The 21,766-nt window shown below is 46.6% G+C and overlaps 3 protein-coding genes and 2 non-coding genes across 6 annotated transcripts in view; all 5 read right to left on the bottom strand.

Moving 5' to 3' along the window:
- Positions 1-18,354, bottom strand: part of snapc2 (small nuclear RNA activating complex, polypeptide 2) — a 184,729-nt gene extending 166,375 nt beyond the window's left edge. The window contains 1 exon segment of the mRNA XM_062449018.1: positions 18,350-18,354. The gene's annotated coding sequence lies outside the window, so the exon portion shown is untranslated.
- eif4a1a (eukaryotic translation initiation factor 4A1A) lies at positions 6,663-14,903 on the bottom strand. 2 transcript variants are annotated; one of them, XM_062449233.1, is made up of 11 exons: positions 14,809-14,903; positions 13,522-13,570; positions 13,215-13,347; positions 12,429-12,568; positions 11,281-11,449; positions 10,794-10,903; positions 10,246-10,389; positions 9,638-9,775; positions 8,675-8,764; positions 8,159-8,238; positions 6,663-7,700 (listed from the first exon to the last, which is right to left on the bottom strand). In XM_062449233.1, exons 1-11 carry the CDS (start codon positions 14,829-14,831, stop codon positions 7,556-7,558), a joined length of 1,221 nt encoding a protein of 406 aa, XP_062305217.1. In that variant the 5' UTR covers positions 14,832-14,903; the 3' UTR covers positions 6,663-7,555. The 2 variants fall into 2 exon arrangements, with proteins under 2 accessions (XP_062305217.1, XP_062305216.1); XM_062449232.1 differs by lacking the exon at positions 14,809-14,903 and adding an exon at positions 14,469-14,581.
- Positions 9,996-10,133, bottom strand: LOC134010185 (small nucleolar RNA SNORD10). Its single transcript, XR_009928329.1, has one exon. It is a non-coding gene; the product is annotated as a small nucleolar RNA SNORD10 (small nucleolar RNA).
- On the bottom strand, positions 11,070-11,212 carry LOC134010187 (small nucleolar RNA SNORD10). The gene has a single exon (XR_009928331.1). It is a non-coding gene; the product is annotated as a small nucleolar RNA SNORD10 (small nucleolar RNA).
- Positions 16,493-21,765, bottom strand: senp3b (SUMO specific peptidase 3b). Its single transcript, XM_062449019.1, has 11 exons — positions 21,438-21,765; positions 19,680-20,495; positions 19,122-19,274; positions 18,718-18,829; positions 18,388-18,535; positions 18,121-18,168; positions 17,783-17,860; positions 17,381-17,518; positions 17,013-17,096; positions 16,872-16,922; positions 16,493-16,684 (listed from the first exon to the last, which is right to left on the bottom strand). Exons 2-11 carry the CDS (start codon positions 20,455-20,457, stop codon positions 16,574-16,576), a joined length of 1,701 nt encoding a protein of 566 aa, XP_062305003.1. The 5' UTR covers positions 20,458-20,495; positions 21,438-21,765; the 3' UTR covers positions 16,493-16,573.
- Between the last annotated feature and the right edge of the window lies 1 nt (position 21,766).

Genomic DNA, 21,766 nt, shown 5'->3' with positions numbered 1-21,766 from the left:
TATAAAGACGTGGCCGTATTGATTCGCTTACAATGGCGCACTGACTGACTTTGGGCCCATGAGAAAGAGGAAAAGGTCTATTGGTTTGGCCAAATAGCGCCTTTCATTATACTCCAGTGGAAGGTCTTTGTTAACGGCAATGTTTCCCAAACCTACAAGGCGCATGCTGGTTTTCTTCTCCTTTTACACCCAACTTCATTTGGCCTTTTCACATGGGCCCTGACGTCATTCAGAGATGCACTTCCCCGCGCGGGGAAGTACAATAGGCAGTCACTGATAAGCTACTGTATGCTATTTATCTGAATGGTTTTCTAGACTTCTCCGCTATCAAGGGAAATAATAATTAAGTTTAACAACGGTTCAAAGGAACGTTAAAGTACAATACAAACCTCGTCCCTGCTTTGCATGTGAATAACTCATGCCGTTGTTTGAACAGGGGATATAAAAACAGGTGTCACAGACATATGGCTTAAACCATCCAATCCAGGTCACCAAATTCTACACCAGGCTGTCCAACCCTGTTCCCGAAGCTAGGATTTCATTCCAAACCTGATCCAACACACCTAATTATGATAACTAGTTGATAAGTAATTTATGCTAGAGTGTAACCCTACAGGAGAATATCTCTCCAGGAGCAGGTTTTTGTGGCGTATTTATCGAAGGAAGATAGGGGTGGGGAAATGAGTCTATATATGCCTGAACTATCTGTTAAACTTGACAAGTCCTTTCACCTGTGTGTGTTTATTCATTAATTGGTGACCCAATTAATTGACCCACAGGTGAAATTACTTGTCAAGCGTTAACAGATTTACAGGAGGCTTTAGTTGTCTATCATCAGTTAGACGACTGAAATCAGTTCTTTGTGAATGTAAGTGTCATCGTGCTGTTCCAGCCCAGGGGGAGAGAACAGCCCAGGGGAGAACAGCCCAGGAGAGAGAACAGCCCAGGGGGAGAACAGCCCAGGGGAGAACAGCCCAGGAGAGAGAACAGCCCAGGGGAGAACAGCCCAGGGGAGAACAGCCCAGGAGAGAGAACAGCCCAGGGGGAGAACAGCCCAGGGGGAGAACAGCCCAGGGGGAGAACAGCCCAGGGGAGAACAGCCCAGGGGAGAGACCCTTCATCTGTCCATTCTTCAGGTCTCACTGGTGTTGTCGCCTTCACATCCAGTGAACAGTTTGGGAAGAGCTTGTGTGTGTGTGTACATTTGTTGGGGAGTGAGATTGAGAGTGTGTATGTGTGTGCGTGAGAGAGAAATTGTGTCTTTAAGATTCTGGTGTGGCAGGTGTAGCACCAGTGTGTGTGTGTGCTTTTGTGGGTGCAGGTGTGTATTTCTTTTGTTTGGTGCAGGTGTGTGTGGTGTGTGCGTGTGGTGTGTATGTGATGGGGGGGGGGGGGGTGCAGGTGTTCGTGACTGACAGAAACGCCCTGACGCCAATCAAACCAGGGATTGTGGAGCTCCACTCTCCCGTTTCCGTTTCCAAGGCAACCTTCTTTGGAATCTTTTCCAACACTCCCTCCCTCCTTTTCCCTCTCCCTCTTTTCCCTCTCTCTCTCTCTCTCTCTCTCTCTCTCTCTCTGTGTCTCTCTCTCTCTTTTTGTCTCTCTCCCTCTCCCTCTCTCTCTCTCTATGTCTCTCTTCCTCTCTCTCTATGACTCTCTGTCTCTCTCTGTCTCTCTCTCACTTTTTTATATTCAGAGTTTTTCCCAGTCTGTTTTTTTCCCTTTTTCTTCTTCTTTACAAAAACAACCTCAACTTGAGACACACACACACACGCGCACACACACACACACACAGTCTCTCTCACACACACACACACACACACACACACAGTCTCTCTATCTCACACACACATACACACAGTCTCTCTCACACACACATACACACAGTCTCTCTCTCTCTCACACACACATACACACAGTCTCTCTCTTTCACACAAACATACACACTCTCACAAACACAGTTTCTCCTCTCTCTTACAACCCCATTATTCACACACACACATTCTCTCTCACACTCTCTTACATCCCCATTACTCATGCACACAAACACACACACACAACCACCCACCCACTATGTTTAGGCCCACTTCTTTGTCAATGTAAAATCCTGTTTTCAAGTCCTTCAAAGTTGAAGTCCGTCAGCAGCAAGTTACAACAAGGTTTTCATTCCTAGCGCCTCACAAAGGAAAAGCACTTTCTCTATTGTCCCCAGTCTTTGCCCTGTTAATGGGACTGTAGCTCACCACCTGTGCCATTGTGCTGTGTGTTTACTATTAAAAGACCCTAATCGCTTAAATGTCGGTTTCGTTCACATCGGTACATATGTGCTTTACAAATTAAAGCCTTGGCAGGCTTGTGTTCATGTGTGTTTGTATGTCCCACTCCTGTAGACTTAAGTCATCCAGACATAAAAACACTGATCTGGAAACTAGAAAATTTACTTTATTTCAGTGTTGATAACACAGAGTCTTCTAGACTACTTCTCTGATCCTAGTGGTTTAATGGTTGGATGATGATTTGGACTGGGTCCAGATATAGCTTTCCAAGAGAATTTAATAGACAATTAAAGTCATTAAACACATGATGGTTCCTCTCTGTTTGAGTTCTTAATTCACTCATCAGTTTCCTTTGAAACATCCCATCATATTTACATTTAGTCATTTTAGCAGACGCTCTTATCCAGAGCGACTTACAGTAAGTACAGGGACATTCCCCCGAGGCAAGTAGGGTGAAGTGCCTTGCCCAAGGACACAACGTCATTTGACACGGCCAGGAATCGAACCAGCGACCTTCTGATTACTAGCCCGATTCTCTAACCGCTCAGCCACCTGACACCCCTGGGGGTCATATCCTGGGGACTTATATTTTACTTATATTGTCCTATGAACAGAGGTCTAATTGTAAACAACAGAGAAGTTAAATGCTTTACATTTAAATTGTAGGCTATTGATTTCGCAGAAGCTTAAGTACATAAACAGAGGAATGAGACACTTGTATACCATTGAGTCCCTTCAGAGACATAACGAGGGGCTTACACTGCTTTATGATATATACCAACTCCTCCGGTTTCTTCGCCACTGTGATAGTTTCGGGGGTCATTACATATAATTACCTTCGCACCTCCGTTTCTCCGCCGCCTGTCTCTCGCCCCGGGCCTCGTGGAGACCCATCTGCGGGCGAATACAAGGTGCTAAGAGGGTAATACCTGCGCTGATGTTCGCTGTCGCCTTGCTTGAGCGATTCAGAGCGGAGGGACCTGTGACCCCACACACACCCCCCCCCCCACACACACACACACACACACACACACCCCCACACACACTCTCTCTCTTCTGTCGACTACTGTTCGTCATTTGCATTGGTGACAAATTAGCTGAATCTTTCTCAATGACAATGCTCATCTCAACAGGAGGGTAACGCGGGGCGAACTGAATACAGATCGTGTGTTTGCGAGCAACATAACTCACACGTCACGACTAATATGTTAACTCCTTAAGAAGCTGAAAAGTTTTCGCACCTCGCGGTGTATTATGCATGAGAACGGTAGCAGGGCATTCAGGGGCAAATCAGCCCTTATATTGTCGAGGAATAAAGTAAATACGTTATTACCACGGAATTGCACAACGCAGTATATATCGGTAGCTTATAAATATGTGTAAACAGCAAACAAACTGTCACTTTCTTATCACAGTGTGAAAGTACTTTTAGTAGTTTCTCCGTTTACAGTAAAACTGTGTAGGTGTAGAATCCAACGGTATAGGCTAATCTAAGAAATGTTGACTAAAAGCTAAACGTCTATAAAGTAATTAAGATTAAAACATTTAGGCCCTTCAATAAAAATGTTGGGCTGTTCTAATGACAGTTTTAAAGTATGCGTTGTTTTAATACATTTGAAGTAATAATTGCATCCTAAACACATTTCATACAGTCTTTAGTCGACTGAACAATAATCCTTTCTAGTCTCTACGGAGTCGAGAGTCAGACAGATAGGCCCTAGCGTTAACAAGGCAGGGTCACAAGACAGGAAATTCACTACAAACTAATTTATAAATTACATTCAAATGTAATAAGCCTATAAGCCTACCACCTTGAAACGTTTAATTTTTTTGTGACACATGAACCTATGTCAAGCTAGTTACATTTATTTTCCATTTTGACTTAAGAAAGCTGTTATCTTCAGCAGTCGTAGTTCCCTCAGAATCTGAGAATCCTCTGAATGCGACCCATAGAAGTCATTCATGTCAATGTGAATTGAAGCTGCAAGGAAAGTCATTGACTCACGCGACTTATTTCAGTAGTAAAGGAGGCATATCTATGGGTGTGTTATGGATTTCATCATCAGTATTCAGCTGCCATGGAAACCACAGAAATCAGAATGGCGTGATAGAGAGGAGAGGAAATCTGAATGAACAGAAATTAAGTGGGATGAAATCAAGAAATAAGGCAGAAAGAAAAGAGATAGATTAGGGGGGCCGAGAACGAAGGAGAGAAAGAGTGAGGTGTGGAAAGGATGATGTGGCAAACGTCGAAGTTAAGAAAAAGCAGTAAAAGAAAGGCAAAGAGAGAGAGAGAGGAGAGAGAGCTGAAGAAAGAGAGAAGAAAAGAGAAGGGGGTCTGTGGGGAGGGGAGAATGTTAGGAGCAGTGAAAGAGGAGGGAGGGATGGAGGGATGAAGAGATGGAGAAAGGAGGCAGCTTCCCAGTTCTCAGTTCTCCCTGTCAGGGACGTTGAATGGGGCCTCTATTCTGCCCTCTTCTCATGCAAATGCTGCCTTCAGTCTCCCAGCCATCCGTCACAGGCCAGAAAGGCCTTGGCAGGCCCTTTACGAGCCTCCCCCTCGCATAATCCCCTGGCCCACAATCGAGCACCCAGCAGGGGGGAGAGGGAGGTGATGGCGGGGGGAAACTGGCCCCGGACGCAGGGAAAGTGCATGATGGGCCACCTACACTGAACTGGAATAACATATACAGAAACATAACATGTTGTGAAGCTATGGCGATGAGGGGGTCTGGGGGGGCAGAGCTGTTGTCTGGAAGGGGGGAGAGGGTGAGGGAGAGAGAGGTATGACGATGATGGAATGAAGGAAAGGAGGTGGGGGAGGGGGAATTATAGGTATGGGACAGATGGAGAGGGTGTGTGTGTGTGTATGTGAGTGTGCGTGTGTGTTCATGTGCATTAATGTGTGTAAATGCAAATCTCTGCTTAACGTGTGTGTGTTTAGGAATGTCTAATAAGAATACTTTCGGGACAACCATTATTAAAGGAGCTCAACAGATAACTGACTGGTGTCCCACTCAGCTGGGAAACGGCTAGCTTGTAAGTTATGTTCAACCAGACAAACAAGGAGAAAGCAGACATGTAGATTGTATTTGAAGAGTCTCTGAACAGGCCTGTATCAGTAGAAACACTGAAACCAAGACGAGCTCACAGGAAAGGATCGCTCTGATCAAATCAATGCAATAGCTTCTTGTGAGAACGTCTGTGAAAGTACTTTTCCTTTTTCGTGACAGAAGACGACCCCTGGTGGACGTTAATGAAAATGCACCTATAACCGCCAGATACTTGACCACAGTCAGTAGACCAAGATAGTAACACAATCTCAGTATTTTGGGCTTGACAGCCTTCCTGTGTCAAACACGCCAGTGTGACAACGAGTGTTAATGACGCGTGTGAGGAAAACGTGTTTAAGCTAGGACTGAAAAATGACAGACCAAACAAGGAAAACTAGTTCTGATCATTTGTAAAACTCGTCAGTCAGAATGAAGAGAGCGCATTTTGAGATGCCGACTAGATTGCACAGGCTAGTTTAACCCACTCAGCGTCACAGTGCAAAACTTGTTCTCCTCTGTTGGGTAACTCTACCAAACCACAGCCAAAAATAATAGGCGTTTTTTGATCCAGTAACTTGTGATCTTGTCAGTACTACATTAAACGGCTCATTTCGTCTGTATCTTGTTCATGAAGTCGTGATTTCTGTTAAACGACGGTTATCAGGTTAATTGTCTCATGGAATCCGACGTTTAAACTATCCATGAGAATTATTCGTTTCTCATCGTCCCAATATACATATTTTCTCACACGGACAACCATCTGTGGACGTACAAACTTACCCCCAGTGGTGAAACTGACAAGAGGCGTCTCAATGGCAATACCCGGGTGCCGCACAACTGTGAAGTGAACGCAAATTCTTGTTGGTTTACAAGACTGACTGGATTAGCGCCTATCGCCCTCTAGTGGAGAAGCCTTTACTCCTTTGACAAGACCAACTAAATGCACCTTAACTATAGGGAGGCGTGAAAAATGTTTGGTCAATTAAGTGACCAAATAAATTTGAGTACCAGTTTCATATATAATATATATTTTTTTCTTGTTAAAAAGGAGAAATACCTTTATTTAAGACCATTAAAATAAATACTATACAGAATCCAATGTAGAAAAGTTGATACACTGCTTCTGTCTCAAAGGTTAACAATTTCATCACATTTAATAAGTCATTTAAAAAATAGCACTGACCATCAACTTCCCCACATCCCGCAAACCAACCCTCCCAATGACAGGCATTTTTTAAACAAGCAACAGAAAAAAACAAAGACAAACTGTATAATCTCTATATACTCGAAATCTGTAGTTTTGGTCCTTTTGTGTTCAAGAACCCTCCAACAATTGTTTTTTTTGTGAGGTAGGTTACAAATGTTACACCACCCTTTTCAAAATCAAATATGTTCTGGAAAAAAAACCCTGAAATAAAATAAAAATATAAAGACCTAGTCATTGCAAAAGTCAACACTGTGACAAGATTTGAACAGGCTTATCAAGACGTGTTGCACCTTGAATATTCGTCTGCACCACTCCCCTAAAAAAAAAAGAAATTGTTCTCGCAACTAAAAATGCTACGTCACAAATTTTGACTATACAAGAAAGCGGTATGAACACACATAGCAGACACCTGGGACAGAACACGTCATCATAACTCATTCATGATCGATTTTCTATACAATTCTTTTTTTTTTATTGAAGAAGTTGCCTGAATCCCCATTACCCCCTCCTTAGAGACGGATCAATTTGTATTGGATACATAGTTTTGCATTTTTTTTTCTCATTTTCTTTTTTCCTTTCTTAGTCTCAGTCTTATTTTAAGTACTATTCTGGCAAACTTTCAGAAGCACAAAAAGGTCCACGGTTAATGTTCTTAAATGCATGACTACAAACAGACCAATTACAGTCAGTCTGAAAAAAAAAAAACTAAAAATTCTCCAATTCAAGGAGACGCTTTTTTTGCAACAATTGAGCAAAGAAACAACCAAGTTTGTCGTTTCATGACAAAGTTTTGCCAATATCAGTTTGTAACCTCTGGGAAAGGTTGGTTGAAGATGGGGGGAGACTTAGTGGGCCTAGAGGTGAGTGAAGGCAGACAGGCTGGTACATCGACTAACTACGTAGAAGAAATCTTAAAACCATGCCTGCGTAGGATCGCAAATTATTAATTTTGAGAAAGAAAATGGGGAGGGTAAAATGAAGCCGGTGTTTGGCTGGGAACTCCAGGGGAGAGGGTTCGTCTACATGAGGTCAGCAACGTTCATGGGCATCTCCTCCACCGAGGTGTTGTAGAAGGTCTCGATGTCGCGCAGAGTACGCTTGTCCTCCTCAGTCACCATGTTGATGGCCACACCCTTCCTGCCGAAACGACCGCCTCGACCAATCCTGAAGGGGGGGACACGGAAGGGGGAGGAGTTAGCATCGATCAGGTGGGTGTTCATGTGCAAGTATTGAGACTAAAAGCCTCTTTAGCTGGTATATCAGTGGCATGACATTTACACAGCTAGACTTCAGGCAACCTGTCGTATAAAGGTCTTGAGGAAATCTTCTAAAACGCCACCACGCCTAATCGTGCGGTCACATTTTCTAGTTTCCAGATCGGAGTGTTTTGATGTCTGTATGGATCAAGTCTACAGCATGTGCCCATTGCATGAACCAGCCTTTATCCTCACTGAACAGAGATGACTGGGATGAACATGGACTGTTTCTCTCTTCCCCTGTCAGATATAAGAATCAGTGCCATTAGAGGACACCGCCTCGCCCAGTGACAGGGGGGGTGGAGATGGTGGAGTTTACACACACCTGCATGCTGCACAAGTGCATGCTGGGAGACGTAATCTCACCTGTGGATGTAGTTCTCCCTGTTGGTGGGCAGGTCGTAGTTGATGACCAGGGACACTTGCTGGACATCAATACCTCTGGCCTGGAGGAGAGAGGGGTTAAAGTTCACTCACAGCACACCATCACTTCCTGGTTGCCTCACTGCCATCATGGGCCTGGCGTGATCCAAGCACCCCCAACCCACTGGGACAGCCTTGCGTAACTGGTTACATGACCATGCGTAAAGTTCACATGTGCAACAACTAGCCGGTCAAGGTCCAGCTCTGATGCAACCCCAGAATCGGCCCGAGGAGAACGAGGAGTATTAAACAGTCTGAAGAGGGTTTGTCGTTTATAATTCTGATGAGTGTAATCTGCTATTAAGTAGTGAGGAGGGACTGGGAGCCCGTTCACTGTGGAGAGCAGATGGATTCTCTGCCAAAGAACATCAGTCCTCCAACAGCACTGCAGGGCTGGGAGGAGAGGGAACTCTGGCCCCTCAGACAGAGAGGGGTGGGGTGGGGGGGGCGTGTACCTACCAGCAGGTCAGTGGTGATGAGGACCCTGCTGGATCCTGAGCGGAACTCTCTCATGATCAGATCTCTCTCCTTCTGGTCCATGTCTCCATGCTGGAACACAGAATCAGAACATGGAAAACATTAAGAACCGGAACTGGTTGAGATGTGGTTACTTTTGCGACGTGGCTTGTCAGATGTGGTTCCTCGACAAACAGGAATCATTTAGAACTCTGCACTTGTACTTTCCACATGCACCGTTTGCAAAGTATCCAACCCTAATTAAATGTAGACAAATTGGGCTTCAGTATTATGACACTCCACTTCCTGGGTAAGATAAGGTGATTACTACAAGCCAGTAACATGACCTTAGACTAAACCACAAATAAATTAAGGTAAAAGGTTAACTGGGTGTGGGTTACGTCTCGATCATGACTCATGGTGAGTAAGCTGGTTTCCTGGTGAGCAAGACAGTTTCCTGGCCAAAGGGCTGCTGTTCCAGCAGTGATCGGAAACACGAGAGAATGGAATGAGTCAGACCTAGACCACACCCCCACTACACGGACCAATCCAACAAGCAGAGTTTCAGCCCTTCATGTTAGAAGAGCCCTCTGTACCACTCCAGTCTGAAAGCTTTGCCCACTACAGCTAATCACACGCTCTGAGTATTGTGCTGTTAATGTGCCCATTGCATGAACCAGCCTTTATCCTCACTGAACAGAGATGACTGGGATGAACATGGACTGCTTCTCTCTTCCCCTGTCAGATATAAGAATCAGTGTCATTAGAGGACACCGCCTCGCCCAGTGACAGGGGGGAAATCAGTTACCATCTACCAAATTTTAGATATTTGCATTACAAAAATGATGAAATGCCAAGACCAACAATAACTTAAACCAGAATATCAAGAAACTACAGTTGGTTCAAACTGACTCTTGGCACAAGCTTCAACTGTCATTTAGTGTGGCCTCAGGGGAGGGGCCTCACCAGGGCAGAGACGGTGAAGTCACGGGCGTGCATCTTCTCAGTGAGCCAGTCCACCTTCCTCCGGGTGTTGATGAAGATGACAGCCTGGGTGATGGTCAGGGTCTCGTACAGGTCACACAGCGTGTCCAGCTTCCACTCCTGCAGGACGGGAAGAGAGTGGTCAGACTAGCGTTACCTTCCGCTAAAAATGAAGTTTAAGGCAAGGAGAAGGTAGATGAAAGAGATGCGTGCTGGTAAATATCTTATCAAAACAGGTTTTTTGGCCAATGAAGCAAAACTTCTGCCCAAACACACATCAACCATGCACTCGACGATTGACACAGAACGGCTACCATGCCAACGGATGTGACCATCATCTGTTTTCAGTCTCATGAGGTCAGATCACATTCCAGAGGCCTGCAGCTTCGGAACGCCGACCTGCAGAACGCCGGCCGGCGCCCGGCAACCGCAGGGGACTCTGGGATCAGTTGACACGCATGGGTGATCATCACTAAACAGACCCCCCCCCCCTCCTTCACAGTCCTGGAGGTGTGTGTGTACTGTACTGTGTGTGTACTGTACTGTATGTGTACTGTACTGTGTGTGCGTGAGACAGCAGCAGTGTTCACCTCCTTCTCCACGTTGACGTAGAACTGACGGATTCCCTCCAGAGTCAGCTCCTCCTTCTTCACCAGGATGCGGATGGGCTCACGCATGAACTTCTTGGTGACCTCCAGCACGTCTGACGGCATGGTGGCCGACAGCAGCACCACCTGGTGGAGGGAGGGGTCACCGGTTAAAGGATGTACAGAACAGGGGTGTGGCAAGTACAAGTGACATGTTAGTTAAGCTACTGTAGTGGGTGACGAAGGCCAATGGTGACACATGAACTGCATACTTCAGAAGAATGTTACAAAGACCTATTAAGGTTGTGTTGTGTGCGTCAACAATTGTCATCTTGTATCTTATTCCATACATGAATCAGAGGGGATGGTAAAAGATGTGTAATCTGCTATTAAGTAGTGAGGAGGGACTGGGAGCCCGTTCACTGTGGAGAGCAGATGGATTCTCTGCCAAAGAACATCAGTCCTCCAACAGCACTGCAGGGCTGGGAGGAGAGGGAACTCTGGCCCCGTTTACAAGCGGTTCTGTGCCGGCAGCCATTTTGGGTCTTTACCTGTGTGTTGGGGCCCAGCTTCTGGAAGATCTCGTAGATCTGGTCCTTGAACCCTCGGCTCAACATCTCATCAGCCTCGTCCAGGACAAACATCTTGATGTGCCTGGCAGCTAGCAAACAGGAGGAACACAGTTAGCCACTGAAAATAATATAAAATTAATGTGAACCAAACTCAGCCCAAACAAGATGGCTTCTCCAGAGTAAAGCTGGTCACCTTAAATGTTAAAGCTCCTTATCATTTACACTGGAGTTCCTGTATTGTCAGTACGTTTTGCTGTATTCAGCCAGATTGGAATCTGATCATGGGTTCCGGGTCCCTGGTGTTCCGGAACACACCGGCCAACAGAACGCTGACCGGGAGCCCAGAACACTCAGGGGGTTCCGGAGTCAGTTGACACGCATGAATATCATCATTATACAGCTCCGACCAATGACAGATGTAATTTTGGAAGTAAAAATTATAAATGCCCTTGCATGTGGAACTTACAGAGGAACTTGCGGTTGAGCATGTCGAACACCCTGCCGGGGGTCCCCACCACTATGTGGGGGGCTTCCGCCTGGAGCTTGGTCTGCTCGCTGCGGACGTTGGTGCCTCCGATGCAGGCGTGACACGACGCGCCCATGTAGTCCCCCAGGGCCAGGATCACCTTCTGGATCTGAGGACAGCCAGGAGGAACCGGGGTCAGGACACTTAGCACAGGGGGCTACGACACTGTTCCTGGAGAATTACCTGCCTGTTGGATCTCACTCAAACTAATCTGGCACACCTGAGTAATAATTAGCTGGTTGGTCAGGTAACTGGGTGTAGAATCAGGTCAAGTGTCAGCCACCATGATGTGTAAATGGTGCATGTAGTTAGGGGCAGCTGGTCGTGAAGGATTAGAAGTGCACAGTCTGATCCGTTAACTGTCTGAGACATGGAACGGGACCCAATTACATGACATCCAAGCGGGATCCATGTCTGCACAGAGCAGACTGGATCTTAGAGAACGCCAACATCTTTGCTGAGCAACACTTTACCGAACAAGAGCTAAACTCTGTTCCAAGTCATAAACAGTGGTTTTGTGCCCATTGCATGAACCAGCCTTTATCCTCACTGAACAGAGATGACTGGGATGAACATGGACTGTTTCTCTCTTCCCCTGTCAGATATAAGAATCAGTGTCATTAGAGGACACCGCCTCGCCCAGTGACAGGGGGGGTGGAGATGGTGGAGTTTATACACAAGCACTTAAAAATGCATTAGTCACAGAGACAACCACCACAAACAGTCTGTCCCTATGGCTGTGAAACACGTCACATGACGTGTCACAGGACATAGAAGACTGTCACATGAAGCCTCCACCCTCAAGACCTCCAACCCAGCATTCCTCCACCTTTATGACATCGACCCTGACCCTTCCACACATGCTGCCATTATCGTCCAGTAAAAATATGGGTCGATCTGACTATGCACTGATCAATTTTAAACATTACACAAAAGCCTTTGTTGTACAAGACGTGTAATCAGGGGTAGGAGCTGGGACTAGGATTAGTACACATGCCATGAGGGTTTTCTGTAATTGTCAGTATTTCTATAAATGGTAATTGATATTACCATTGTTAAGAGGCGTCCTGGGTATGTTAGACGAGTACCTGCTGGGCCAGTTCTCTGGTGGGGGCCAGGACCAGGGCCTGGGTTCCCTTCAGCTCAATGTCAATCTGCTGCAGGATGGAGATAGCAAAAGTGGCAGTCTTCCCTGTGCCAGACTGGGCCTGAGCAATCACATCGAAACCTGTGGAGGAGAGGGGGAGACAGGAGGAGGACAGAGATTACTGAGTGAAACCACACCAACAAGTCAGGCGTCAGAGCGGTTAGAGAATCGGGCTAGTAATCAGAAGGTCGCTGGTTCGATTCCCGGCCGTGTCAAATGACGTTGTGTCCTTGGGCAAGGCACTTCACCCTACTTGCCTTGGGGGAATGTCCCTGTACTTACTGTAGGTCGCTCTGGATAAGAGCGTCTGCTAAATGACATGTAACAAAAAAAGGTGACCTTTCTGTGGCATTGTGGGTAGAATGTTGGCTGCCGCCATGCTACCGGTCTTAACCTCACAACTTCCCACTTTCAGTATTACACACACACCGCTCTCTACCAGCACAACACCAATCTGAACACAACACTAGGCCTTAACATTTTAGTGATGTGCCCATTGCATGAACCAGCCTTTATCCTCACTGAACAGAGATGACTGGGATGAACATGGACTGCTTCTCTCTTCCCCTGTCAGATATAAGAATCAGTGCCATTAGAGGACACCGCCTCGCCCAGTGACAGGGGGGTGGAGATGGGAGAAGCCTCAGCCATCAGCTCAAATCAGACAGTCGCTTTACTACCTTAAGAGTCAAACGCCCTGAACCCAAGGTGCGTTGTCGTTACTCACCCTTGATACAAGGGAGGATGGCCCTCTGTTGAATGGCAGAGGGCTTCTCAAAACCATAGGCATAGATTCCCCTGAGGAGGGTTTCATGCAAGCTCATCTCATCAAAACTGTCCACGATCTGGGTCCAGTTACTCTGTAGAGGGGGGAGGGGGGGAAAGAAAATGCCACATTAGAAAATGTCTTTGCCAATACAATCTGAACAGTTTAGCATGAGCGTTTTAGCACAAGTGCACATAACCACTTTCCGCATCCAAATAAGCAAGTTAAAACGGCAACAAGACGCCCCTGAAGTCATTAGCGCACTCACCTCGATGATACCATCCGGCTCCATCCCCTCAGGGCCATTGTCTCTGGGACTGCAGAAAGAACAGAGATTAGCTAGTGAACTCCATATCAGTGCAATAACATGGCATCATTAACTTGGTATAAATTGCAACTCAACATTCCCATATGTCCTATATTTTTATTAGGAAAAAATATGTTTTTATATAAAAAAAAATATCACAAGATGACTGCGTAATTGGCAATGTATGGCGCCATCAGCATGTCTAATGTGGGTGGGTGACATTTTCCGGTTTAACGAGAATGCCACTAGGTTCTCGGCCGCCATTTCTATTTCCGATATTCAAGATGGTCGTTTCCCACGGCTCGAAAGCCGGTGGATAGCTCGATGGCTGATGGCGTGCTCACGTGAAATGCGCAAAATCAAACACATTTTCGACACTACATTACAGATTAAGCCTAATATTACACAAATTAACCCCCAATAATCTATGATGCTCGTCTATTCAAAAGAAACGCATGCGGTTACTCGCTAGCCACTGTTTACTAGCAAAGCGGGCCATGGCAAGGGCCTGACGTCCATGTCGAACAATTTCTAGAACAGATTCGTCAGCGAAAAGCATTATGACAAAACGAAACAGTGGTAGATGGGGGGAGGTTAACCAGTTGAATGATTTTACACCCCCCTTCTAGAGATTTCACGGGTTGGACAAGTTAGGCTGTTCCGCGTAAATTTTGCGGCCTGCCATTGTCTGATCCGTGACTACGAGTAGAGTAGACCATGTGCGTGTCACATTTTCCCCACCCCTACCATCGAGGAAGGCATACAGTAGAGCCATTATACATATACTAACGGGCCTTGACGATAACATTTTACACGGTTAACTGATGGTACCGTTAAAATGTAAAAAAATATTTTAGATCAAACTAGGGAAGGCCTTGGACTACCACGAAATCAACTTCGCCACTCACGTGCGTACAAGACGCCGGCTCACGCTCCAACTAAGCCCCTTCGAGTCGTTGGAAAAGTCTACATGCCGTTTAAAAACAATGTACAGTCTAATACCCATTTACGTGACTTAAACTGACGCATTTCTGAACATCGTAAGTCTAAAAGTTTGTGTTCTATCCTAAAAAGCCGGGTATGCCAATGTTAGCCAAAAAGCTAGCCAATACTGAAAACCTTCAAAGTATTTCAAACACAAACGCATATATTTAAAAAACAAACATGCGACGACAATGTTATACCATCACTTCAATGAGGATTGATAAACATGACAAAAAATGGTTTTCAACCATGACGGTTTCTTACCTATCTTCATATTCAGCCGACATTATTACAAAGGAAGAGAATGTGGCAGAAATGTGTTATATACGCCAACGTGACGTTCCAACTAGCGTTGTCATTGCAGGAGCACACAATCAATCAACTGTGAGCCCACCCATTGGGACACACCATTGGCTCACTTGTATGTCACTTATTAAGTGGGCGGTGACAGTCAATCCATCATCGTGAACATCAGTAGGCGGGACATAATTCAGTCTTCCAATTCCATACAGCCATTGGCTGACGCTCTCTGGAAGTGAAATTTCATTGGTCTTTTTATTCTTGTCAATGAAACGTACTACATCGCTCTCAAGTCTCCTTTTCCGGTCTTCTCGTGCAGTCGGACGGCGTTTTAACAAAACATTATACTGTTTTAGGACCAGCCAGAAGTTCATGACGTACCATCGTGTCGCTTTGACTAGTCACGAGAACATTGAACTTTATAAGTTGGGCAGTGAGTGACAGTGAGTCATAGTTTAATCACTTATCAGAATAAACTTTTTGACGGTATATCTTTTCATGCGTGCATTTCGTATCTGACCGTTGTAAAAAGAAACCTCTATCATGAGAGTTACATCTCTACACAAAAGACCCTCCATCAAAGTGAGCGTTGTTCAATTGCCACTGTTGGTACAGTCCATGTTGGACAGTTGGCCTTTTTCATGAATGGGAAAATCTCACCACAAGCTAGGGTAATCTTGTTTCTGTCCACATTATATTGAGAAAATAAATATTCAACTTTCCACCTCATCCTTGCCATGTAACTCGTTTATTCTTTGCAACCATAATGCGTTTTAGAAGATATAAAACAGTCAGTATGTTCCGTCAACGCCCGTTTGAGAAAAATAATAAAACAAAAGAATACAACGGAAAAAAACACATACCTATAAACAAGATCGCTTTTGTTACAAAAAAAGTATAATAATAAACTAGTTTGGAACAACACTGAAAATGTATTTCTGAGGCTGACATGGTCCGACATGGTGACTCTGAACTTGGTAAGGATTATCATTTATTTTTACTCAAAAATATGAAACAATAAAGTGTGTCCCTCCATAAACACCTGTTATAATTTTTTTTCCAACGATAAGCATAGCAACACGTTTACTGACAAAGAGGAAAAACGAGAAAAATGAAGTGAAGCTCTTCAGTTTGGGTTGGGTTAGGGATGATAGTCAGTTGCGAGACACAGAGAGAAAAAGAGAGAGAGAGAGAGAGAGAGGGAGAGAGAGAGAAGGAGAAAGAACAATAGAGAGAGTGGTAGAGAGAGACGAGAGAAACCCTTCCCTCCCAAGTTCAAATACACATTTTTTTTCAATGCACGTGTCACCGTAGCAACTATCAGAGTAAAAGAGTTCGAGTTGGCCTCTGTCAACCACAAGGAAATAACCATAAACATGTAAATAAAAACAGGGAAAGAGAGAGAAAAAGAGTTAAAAAGGGCAAAAAACAAAAACGGGGAAAAAGGGGAGAGAGGGCCCCCCCCTCCTTTTCTACCCTCCCTCCCCCCCTCTCTCCCTCCCCCCCTCTCTCCCTCCACGTGTTCCATCCCTGGAAGTCTTCAGAGGAGAAAAAGTTGTTTCTGAAAAACGTTCCTCTTTTTCTTTTTCTCTTAGGTCGCTTGCGCGTCCATCTTACTCTCCCTACTTCCCCTGTCTTCTCGCCCGCTCCTTCCCCCGTCCTCTCGCCCGCCCGCCCGGAAGGGGGGGGGGGGGGTGGGGGGGTCACGGCCAGGGGTCACGGCCAGGGGTCACAGAGAGAGCTTGCAGTTACACAGTTCCTTGTACATTTGCCTCCTGAGTTTAGGCATGTCCTGCTGGCCGAAGCTAAATGGCTGCCCCAAGGCCAAGGTCTTGCAGTACTGGATCATGTAAGACAGTTGAGAGAGATGAAGAGTAAGAAAGTAAGAGGTGAGGAGGAGAGAGGACACAAGATGGATGTTAACCATATCAGGTAAAATAGGACGACACGGAAAATGTGCCCCTTCGGAATGACTTAATAGAAGCAGTGTGTGTGTGTGTGTGTGTGTGTGGGTGCGTGAGACACACCTGTAGGACGAACGCTCCACAGTCACTGTCGTTGTTCTGACGGCCCACATTCTGAAAACACACAGCGAGACGTCAGACATGAAACACACACACACGCACACACACAATGAGTGGGAGTGTTGTCGAGGCCCACAGACTCACCATTTTGAAATAGCCTTTCCACCCTGTGAGGAAACCTCGCTGGTCCTTCTTAACGGCCTCGGCTTGGAGGTACTTTGAGATGTGCTGAGAGGAAGAACGTCATAGCTGGTTTTAAACACAGACACGTCTACCTGGCATTCGTACAACACAGCAAGAGCAACATCAAACTGGTATGTGATCCGGTCTTCTCAGAGAGAAAGCACCAGGCTCGCTTCAGAGAGAGCCAGGCTCGCTTCAGAGAGAGCCAGGCTCGCTTCAGAGAGAGCCAGGCTCGCTTCAGAGAGACCCAGGCTCGCTTCAGAGAGACCCAGCCTCGCTTCAGAGAGACCCAGGCTCGCTTCAGAGACGCCCCGGTGGGTCGTCCTCACCTTCGGACAGCGGCGGTTTAGCGTCCTTTGAGAGTCGAAGTAGGTGATGGCCCTCTTGGGAATGTCCACGCTCACCAGAGACCAGTGGACCTCCAGGTGGATGGGGATCAGCAGCAGATCCTTCTGGAAGATGTCCACCTGGAAGAGATGGAGGCAGAGAGAGATGGAGGCAGAGAGAGATGGAGGCAGAGAGAGATGGAGGCATAGAGAGATGGAGGCAGAAAGAGATGGAGGCAGAGAGCGATGGCGGCAGAAAGAGATGGAGGCAGAGAGCGATGGAGGCAGAGAAAGATGGAAAGGGAGAGTTGGAGCGAGACAGACAGAGGGAGGATAAATAATATATATGTGTGTGTGTGTGTGTACAGCAATGTAGCTAGCTAGGAATCATGGCGGCTTGTGTACATTTTTCGTCCATCTTTTGACGCCATCGTAGCCTTTCGTCCTCAGCTTGTCGTAGAAGAAGCTGTTAAAGAAATGGACCTGGGAAGGAGGAAAAAGACAGTTGGTCTCGTATTCTGAGGTTGATACACTGGTTAGGATAAATGATTGACAGTCTGGGACGCAACTGCACGGAGGTGGGTATAGCTAAGCGGTTAGAGCATCTGGCAGGTCTGTCAGCAGGTTCAACCCCGCCCTGTATGTTGCTTTGAATAAAAGCGTCTGCTAAATGAACAGTTCAACTGGAAAAGTTTTTAAAAATATATATTCATTTATAAATATATTGTATTGATAAATATTACCTTCTCGGGTACATAATCCATTACTAGGTCCCCATACATGTTCATGACCTGTGGGTAAACACCAGACATTGGGTCAACACAGCTCTAACAGGATGCATGATCGTGAAAACTGAGTCACCTCCAAGACCAGTAAGCATCGTCAAAAAGCCATCTGGTCCAGGGATATTTTTTCATTTTGAAATTACTCAAGATGGAATTTAATCTCTTTTTGAAAAGGCACTGCACAAACACGTGACTTCTGAGTAATGAATCTGTCCTCCGCCTCACCTGGTCATTGAGCCAGTTCTGTCCGTAGAGAGTGCTGAGGTCATCCATGGTCAGGACGTGACGCTTGTAGTTCACACGGAACCCTCTGACCATGGCCGTGCCCGACGACCTCTGGTAGGACTGAATAAGGTGCTGCACCACTGTTTTCCTGTGGAGGGAGAGTGAGAGAGAAAAGGAGAGAGGGAAAAGGAGAGAGAGACATAGGAGAGAGAGCGCGAGAGACACAGAGTAGCTTGTCAAAGGCCACATTAAACATCTTGTTCATCTTTTATTATCAGGGAAAGTCTTCAGAGGCAGAATCTTTTCAAGGCGTGTGTGTGTGTGTGGCACCTGTGAGGCTGGGAGAAGCTCTCGTTGAAGACATCCTGCAGCTTCTCCACGATGTCATCTACGTGGACGGGGATCAGACTTCCATACTGCTGGAGAGACTCATCCAGGATCCCTGGGGGATGACATCATTACACAACCAGTCTGACATCACAGAACCAGTCTGACATCATCACAGAACCAGTCGGACATCATTACACAACCAGTCTGACATCATTACACAACCAGTCTGACATCATCACACAACCAGTCTGACATCATCACAGAACCAGTCTGACATCACAGAACCAGTCTGACATAATTACAGAACCAGTCTGACATCATTACAGAACCAGTCTAACATCATTACAGAACCAGTCTAACATCATTACAGAACCAGTCTGACATCGTCACAACTTCCTGACTACCTGTGACGCAGCTCATGTGTTCCTCCGTGAGGGCGACCTCGGCTGGCTTGTCCCTGCCGGCCGGGTGCAAGGCCTCCGCCTCCCTCCTCGCCCCTCGCTCCGCCCCGCTCTCCTGGCTGCTCTGGTAGTCCGAGTAGCCATTCAACCGCTCATCTGGGACCAGGGAGGGAGGGAGGGTGGAGTGGTAGAGAGAGATGGGGTGAAGAGAGAGGGATAGAGAGAAAGATGTAGATAAAGACAGAAAGAAGGAATAGAAAAGAGACAGAAAGAGAGACAATAATAAAAGGGGTTAAATATATGCTGTACAACAGTGGCACCACACAACGAATATACAGAAGTGGTATTCTACACTGAACACTTAAAAATCTGTCATTGTCTAATATGTCCACATAGAGAGACAGCGAGAGCGAGCGAGGGAGAGAGAGAAAGAGTCAGATTGCTGTGAAGAATTATAGACGACAACACAGGGAGGAATTCATCAGAGGAGACTCTCTCTCTCCCTCTCCCTCTCCCTCTCGCTCCCCCTCCCTCCTCCCTCCTCCCTCCCTCCTCCCTCACCTCGTTCCGAGCAGCTGATCCTATCTTCGTCCGACAGCGGAGACCTGGCTCTCCTCTGCCCCCCGCTCCTCCTCTGCCGGTTGGCGTACACGCCGTACCGACGCCAGCGCCTCGCCCTGCGGTGCCCCAGGGTCCCCACCCACTGGGCCCTCTGGCGCCAGGTCTTCCAGTGGTGTGTCAGCCGGGTCCCCAGGCCCCCGTGGGCCCTGAGCTTCAGCCAGCGCCTCAGCCTGAGCTGCCTGAACCCGTTGACCCTGGAACGAGGGAGGAACCTAGGCGAGTCCCCTGCTTCGTGCTCGGCCTGGTGGTCGTATGTCTCCTGGTTTGGGGGCGGGCCTCCTCGCAGCTGCTGGTGGTGATGATGATGGTGAAGGTGGTGTTGCGGATGGTCAGGTATCGACGAAGGTAGCTTGTGTGGGACCTCATATTCTAACTCTGCCTCCTCCTCTTCATCGTCCTCGTCCTCCTCATCCCATTCTTCACCTTCGAAATCAACCTCTTCCTCCTCATCCTCCGCTTCTTCCATGTCTCCTTCGTTCTCCTCCTCCTCCTCCTCCCCGTCCTCGTCAATCCCCTCCTGCTCCATGAACTCCCCCCCCCACACCCTCTCCTTCTGCCCCAGTTTCAGGTGCATGGGGCTGGGGACGTGGTGCGTGGAGGCTGGGTCCATGAGGTGTTCCCCAGGGAGACCCCCACCCCCGCTATCCTCCTGGCCCACGGTCAAACCGAGTTCGCCCTGCCAGCGGTTTTGTGCAAGGCTGCCTCCGCTGTCTCTCATGGTCCACGGGCACCCCACGACCTGCGCCAGCTCGTCGCCTAGGAAACGGGGCACAGCATGAGACGAGGCAGAACGGAATAGTCGGTTCTCAATTTCAATATCGGGACGCGGAAAGACGTGTTAGCTTCATTTGGGAATCCCGTCATAGGTTGTTGTGTGTCCATTTATCTCCGAATGTAGCTAACTGTTCAGTAACAACTGCAACTGACTACAGTCTGTTACTGGTAGCTAGCATCCTCGTTCGTTGCCAACGACGTGCAACTGCAGCGACCGTTTGCAAGCTAGCATTAGCCTGCTAGCTTTATTGCTTGTTTACTGACCCGTCTCTTGACGATGCAAAAGCTAACGCTTATTAGAAACAGCCACTCCAGGTGCACCAAACGGCTGGAAACGATTGGTCGCTGTTCAGCTACCTAGCGCGTTCCTATCTGTGCCATTTCGGCATGTGCATTTAGCCACCTCGGTTTAGAGGGCACAGACTATTTCCTGAATATACAACCAGAGGGGAAAGCACCAATTACACCAAATGAACGTTACGAAGAAGCATCCCCTTCAAGTAACATGAAGTTCATTCAACAGTTAGTAATTTGCTTATGTTCGGTAATGACAGTTAAACTCGGACCTTTATGTTTCATTCGCATGTGTTTCAAACCATCCATTACCCCAGTGTCAACTCCAGGAAATATACGGAACCCGTTAATGTTAGCTGGCTAGCAAGCTTAGTTCGTCAAGTTGTACGTGCTATATAGTCGCTAACCCTCAACCATGAACATACAAATAATTTTGCAACCTTATCTCACCTACAATGCTCACAGACGAAGCAAATGCATTCAAACATGTGAGTAATTAACAAGTATTGCAAGTAGCATTTGTTGTTCTAGACGCTAGTCGCTACGCTACTGTAAAGCTAACCTATCAAAATACACCCGGTCGTTGGCCTATCGAATTAGTGACATGGGGTAACACGATGCCCTACTCACCGTTAAACTGCAGTTTTGTGGGAATGTGTTTCCAATTAAAAACCAAATATTTGCACTTCGATTATATTAATTATATATGGGGATAGGACCAAAACAGATGCTACTTTCTGTGAAACCTCATTCAATGAAGGCAGGTGTAGCGAAGCAGATGTCAGCCGCTAACTTTGATCTCTTTCCGGTCGTCCGGTTGGAAGGAAATATTTTTTTTGGTGGCAGAATGCATGAGTACTAAAGCACATACGATTTGCACAGGGATGCAAACGCGTGTTGGTCAATTTTGAATGCTAAGTGAGGCCCTATAATTTATAGGGCAACGCTGGATAAAAAAA

Source organism: Osmerus eperlanus, chromosome 23 (genome assembly GCF_963692335.1).
Source record: "Osmerus eperlanus chromosome 23, fOsmEpe2.1, whole genome shotgun sequence".
In the NCBI taxonomy this organism is placed as follows: Eukaryota; Metazoa; Chordata; class Actinopteri; order Osmeriformes; family Osmeridae; genus Osmerus; species Osmerus eperlanus.
The sequence above is the reverse complement of the archived record's forward strand: the minus strand, read 5'-3'. Positions and strand labels throughout refer to the sequence as shown.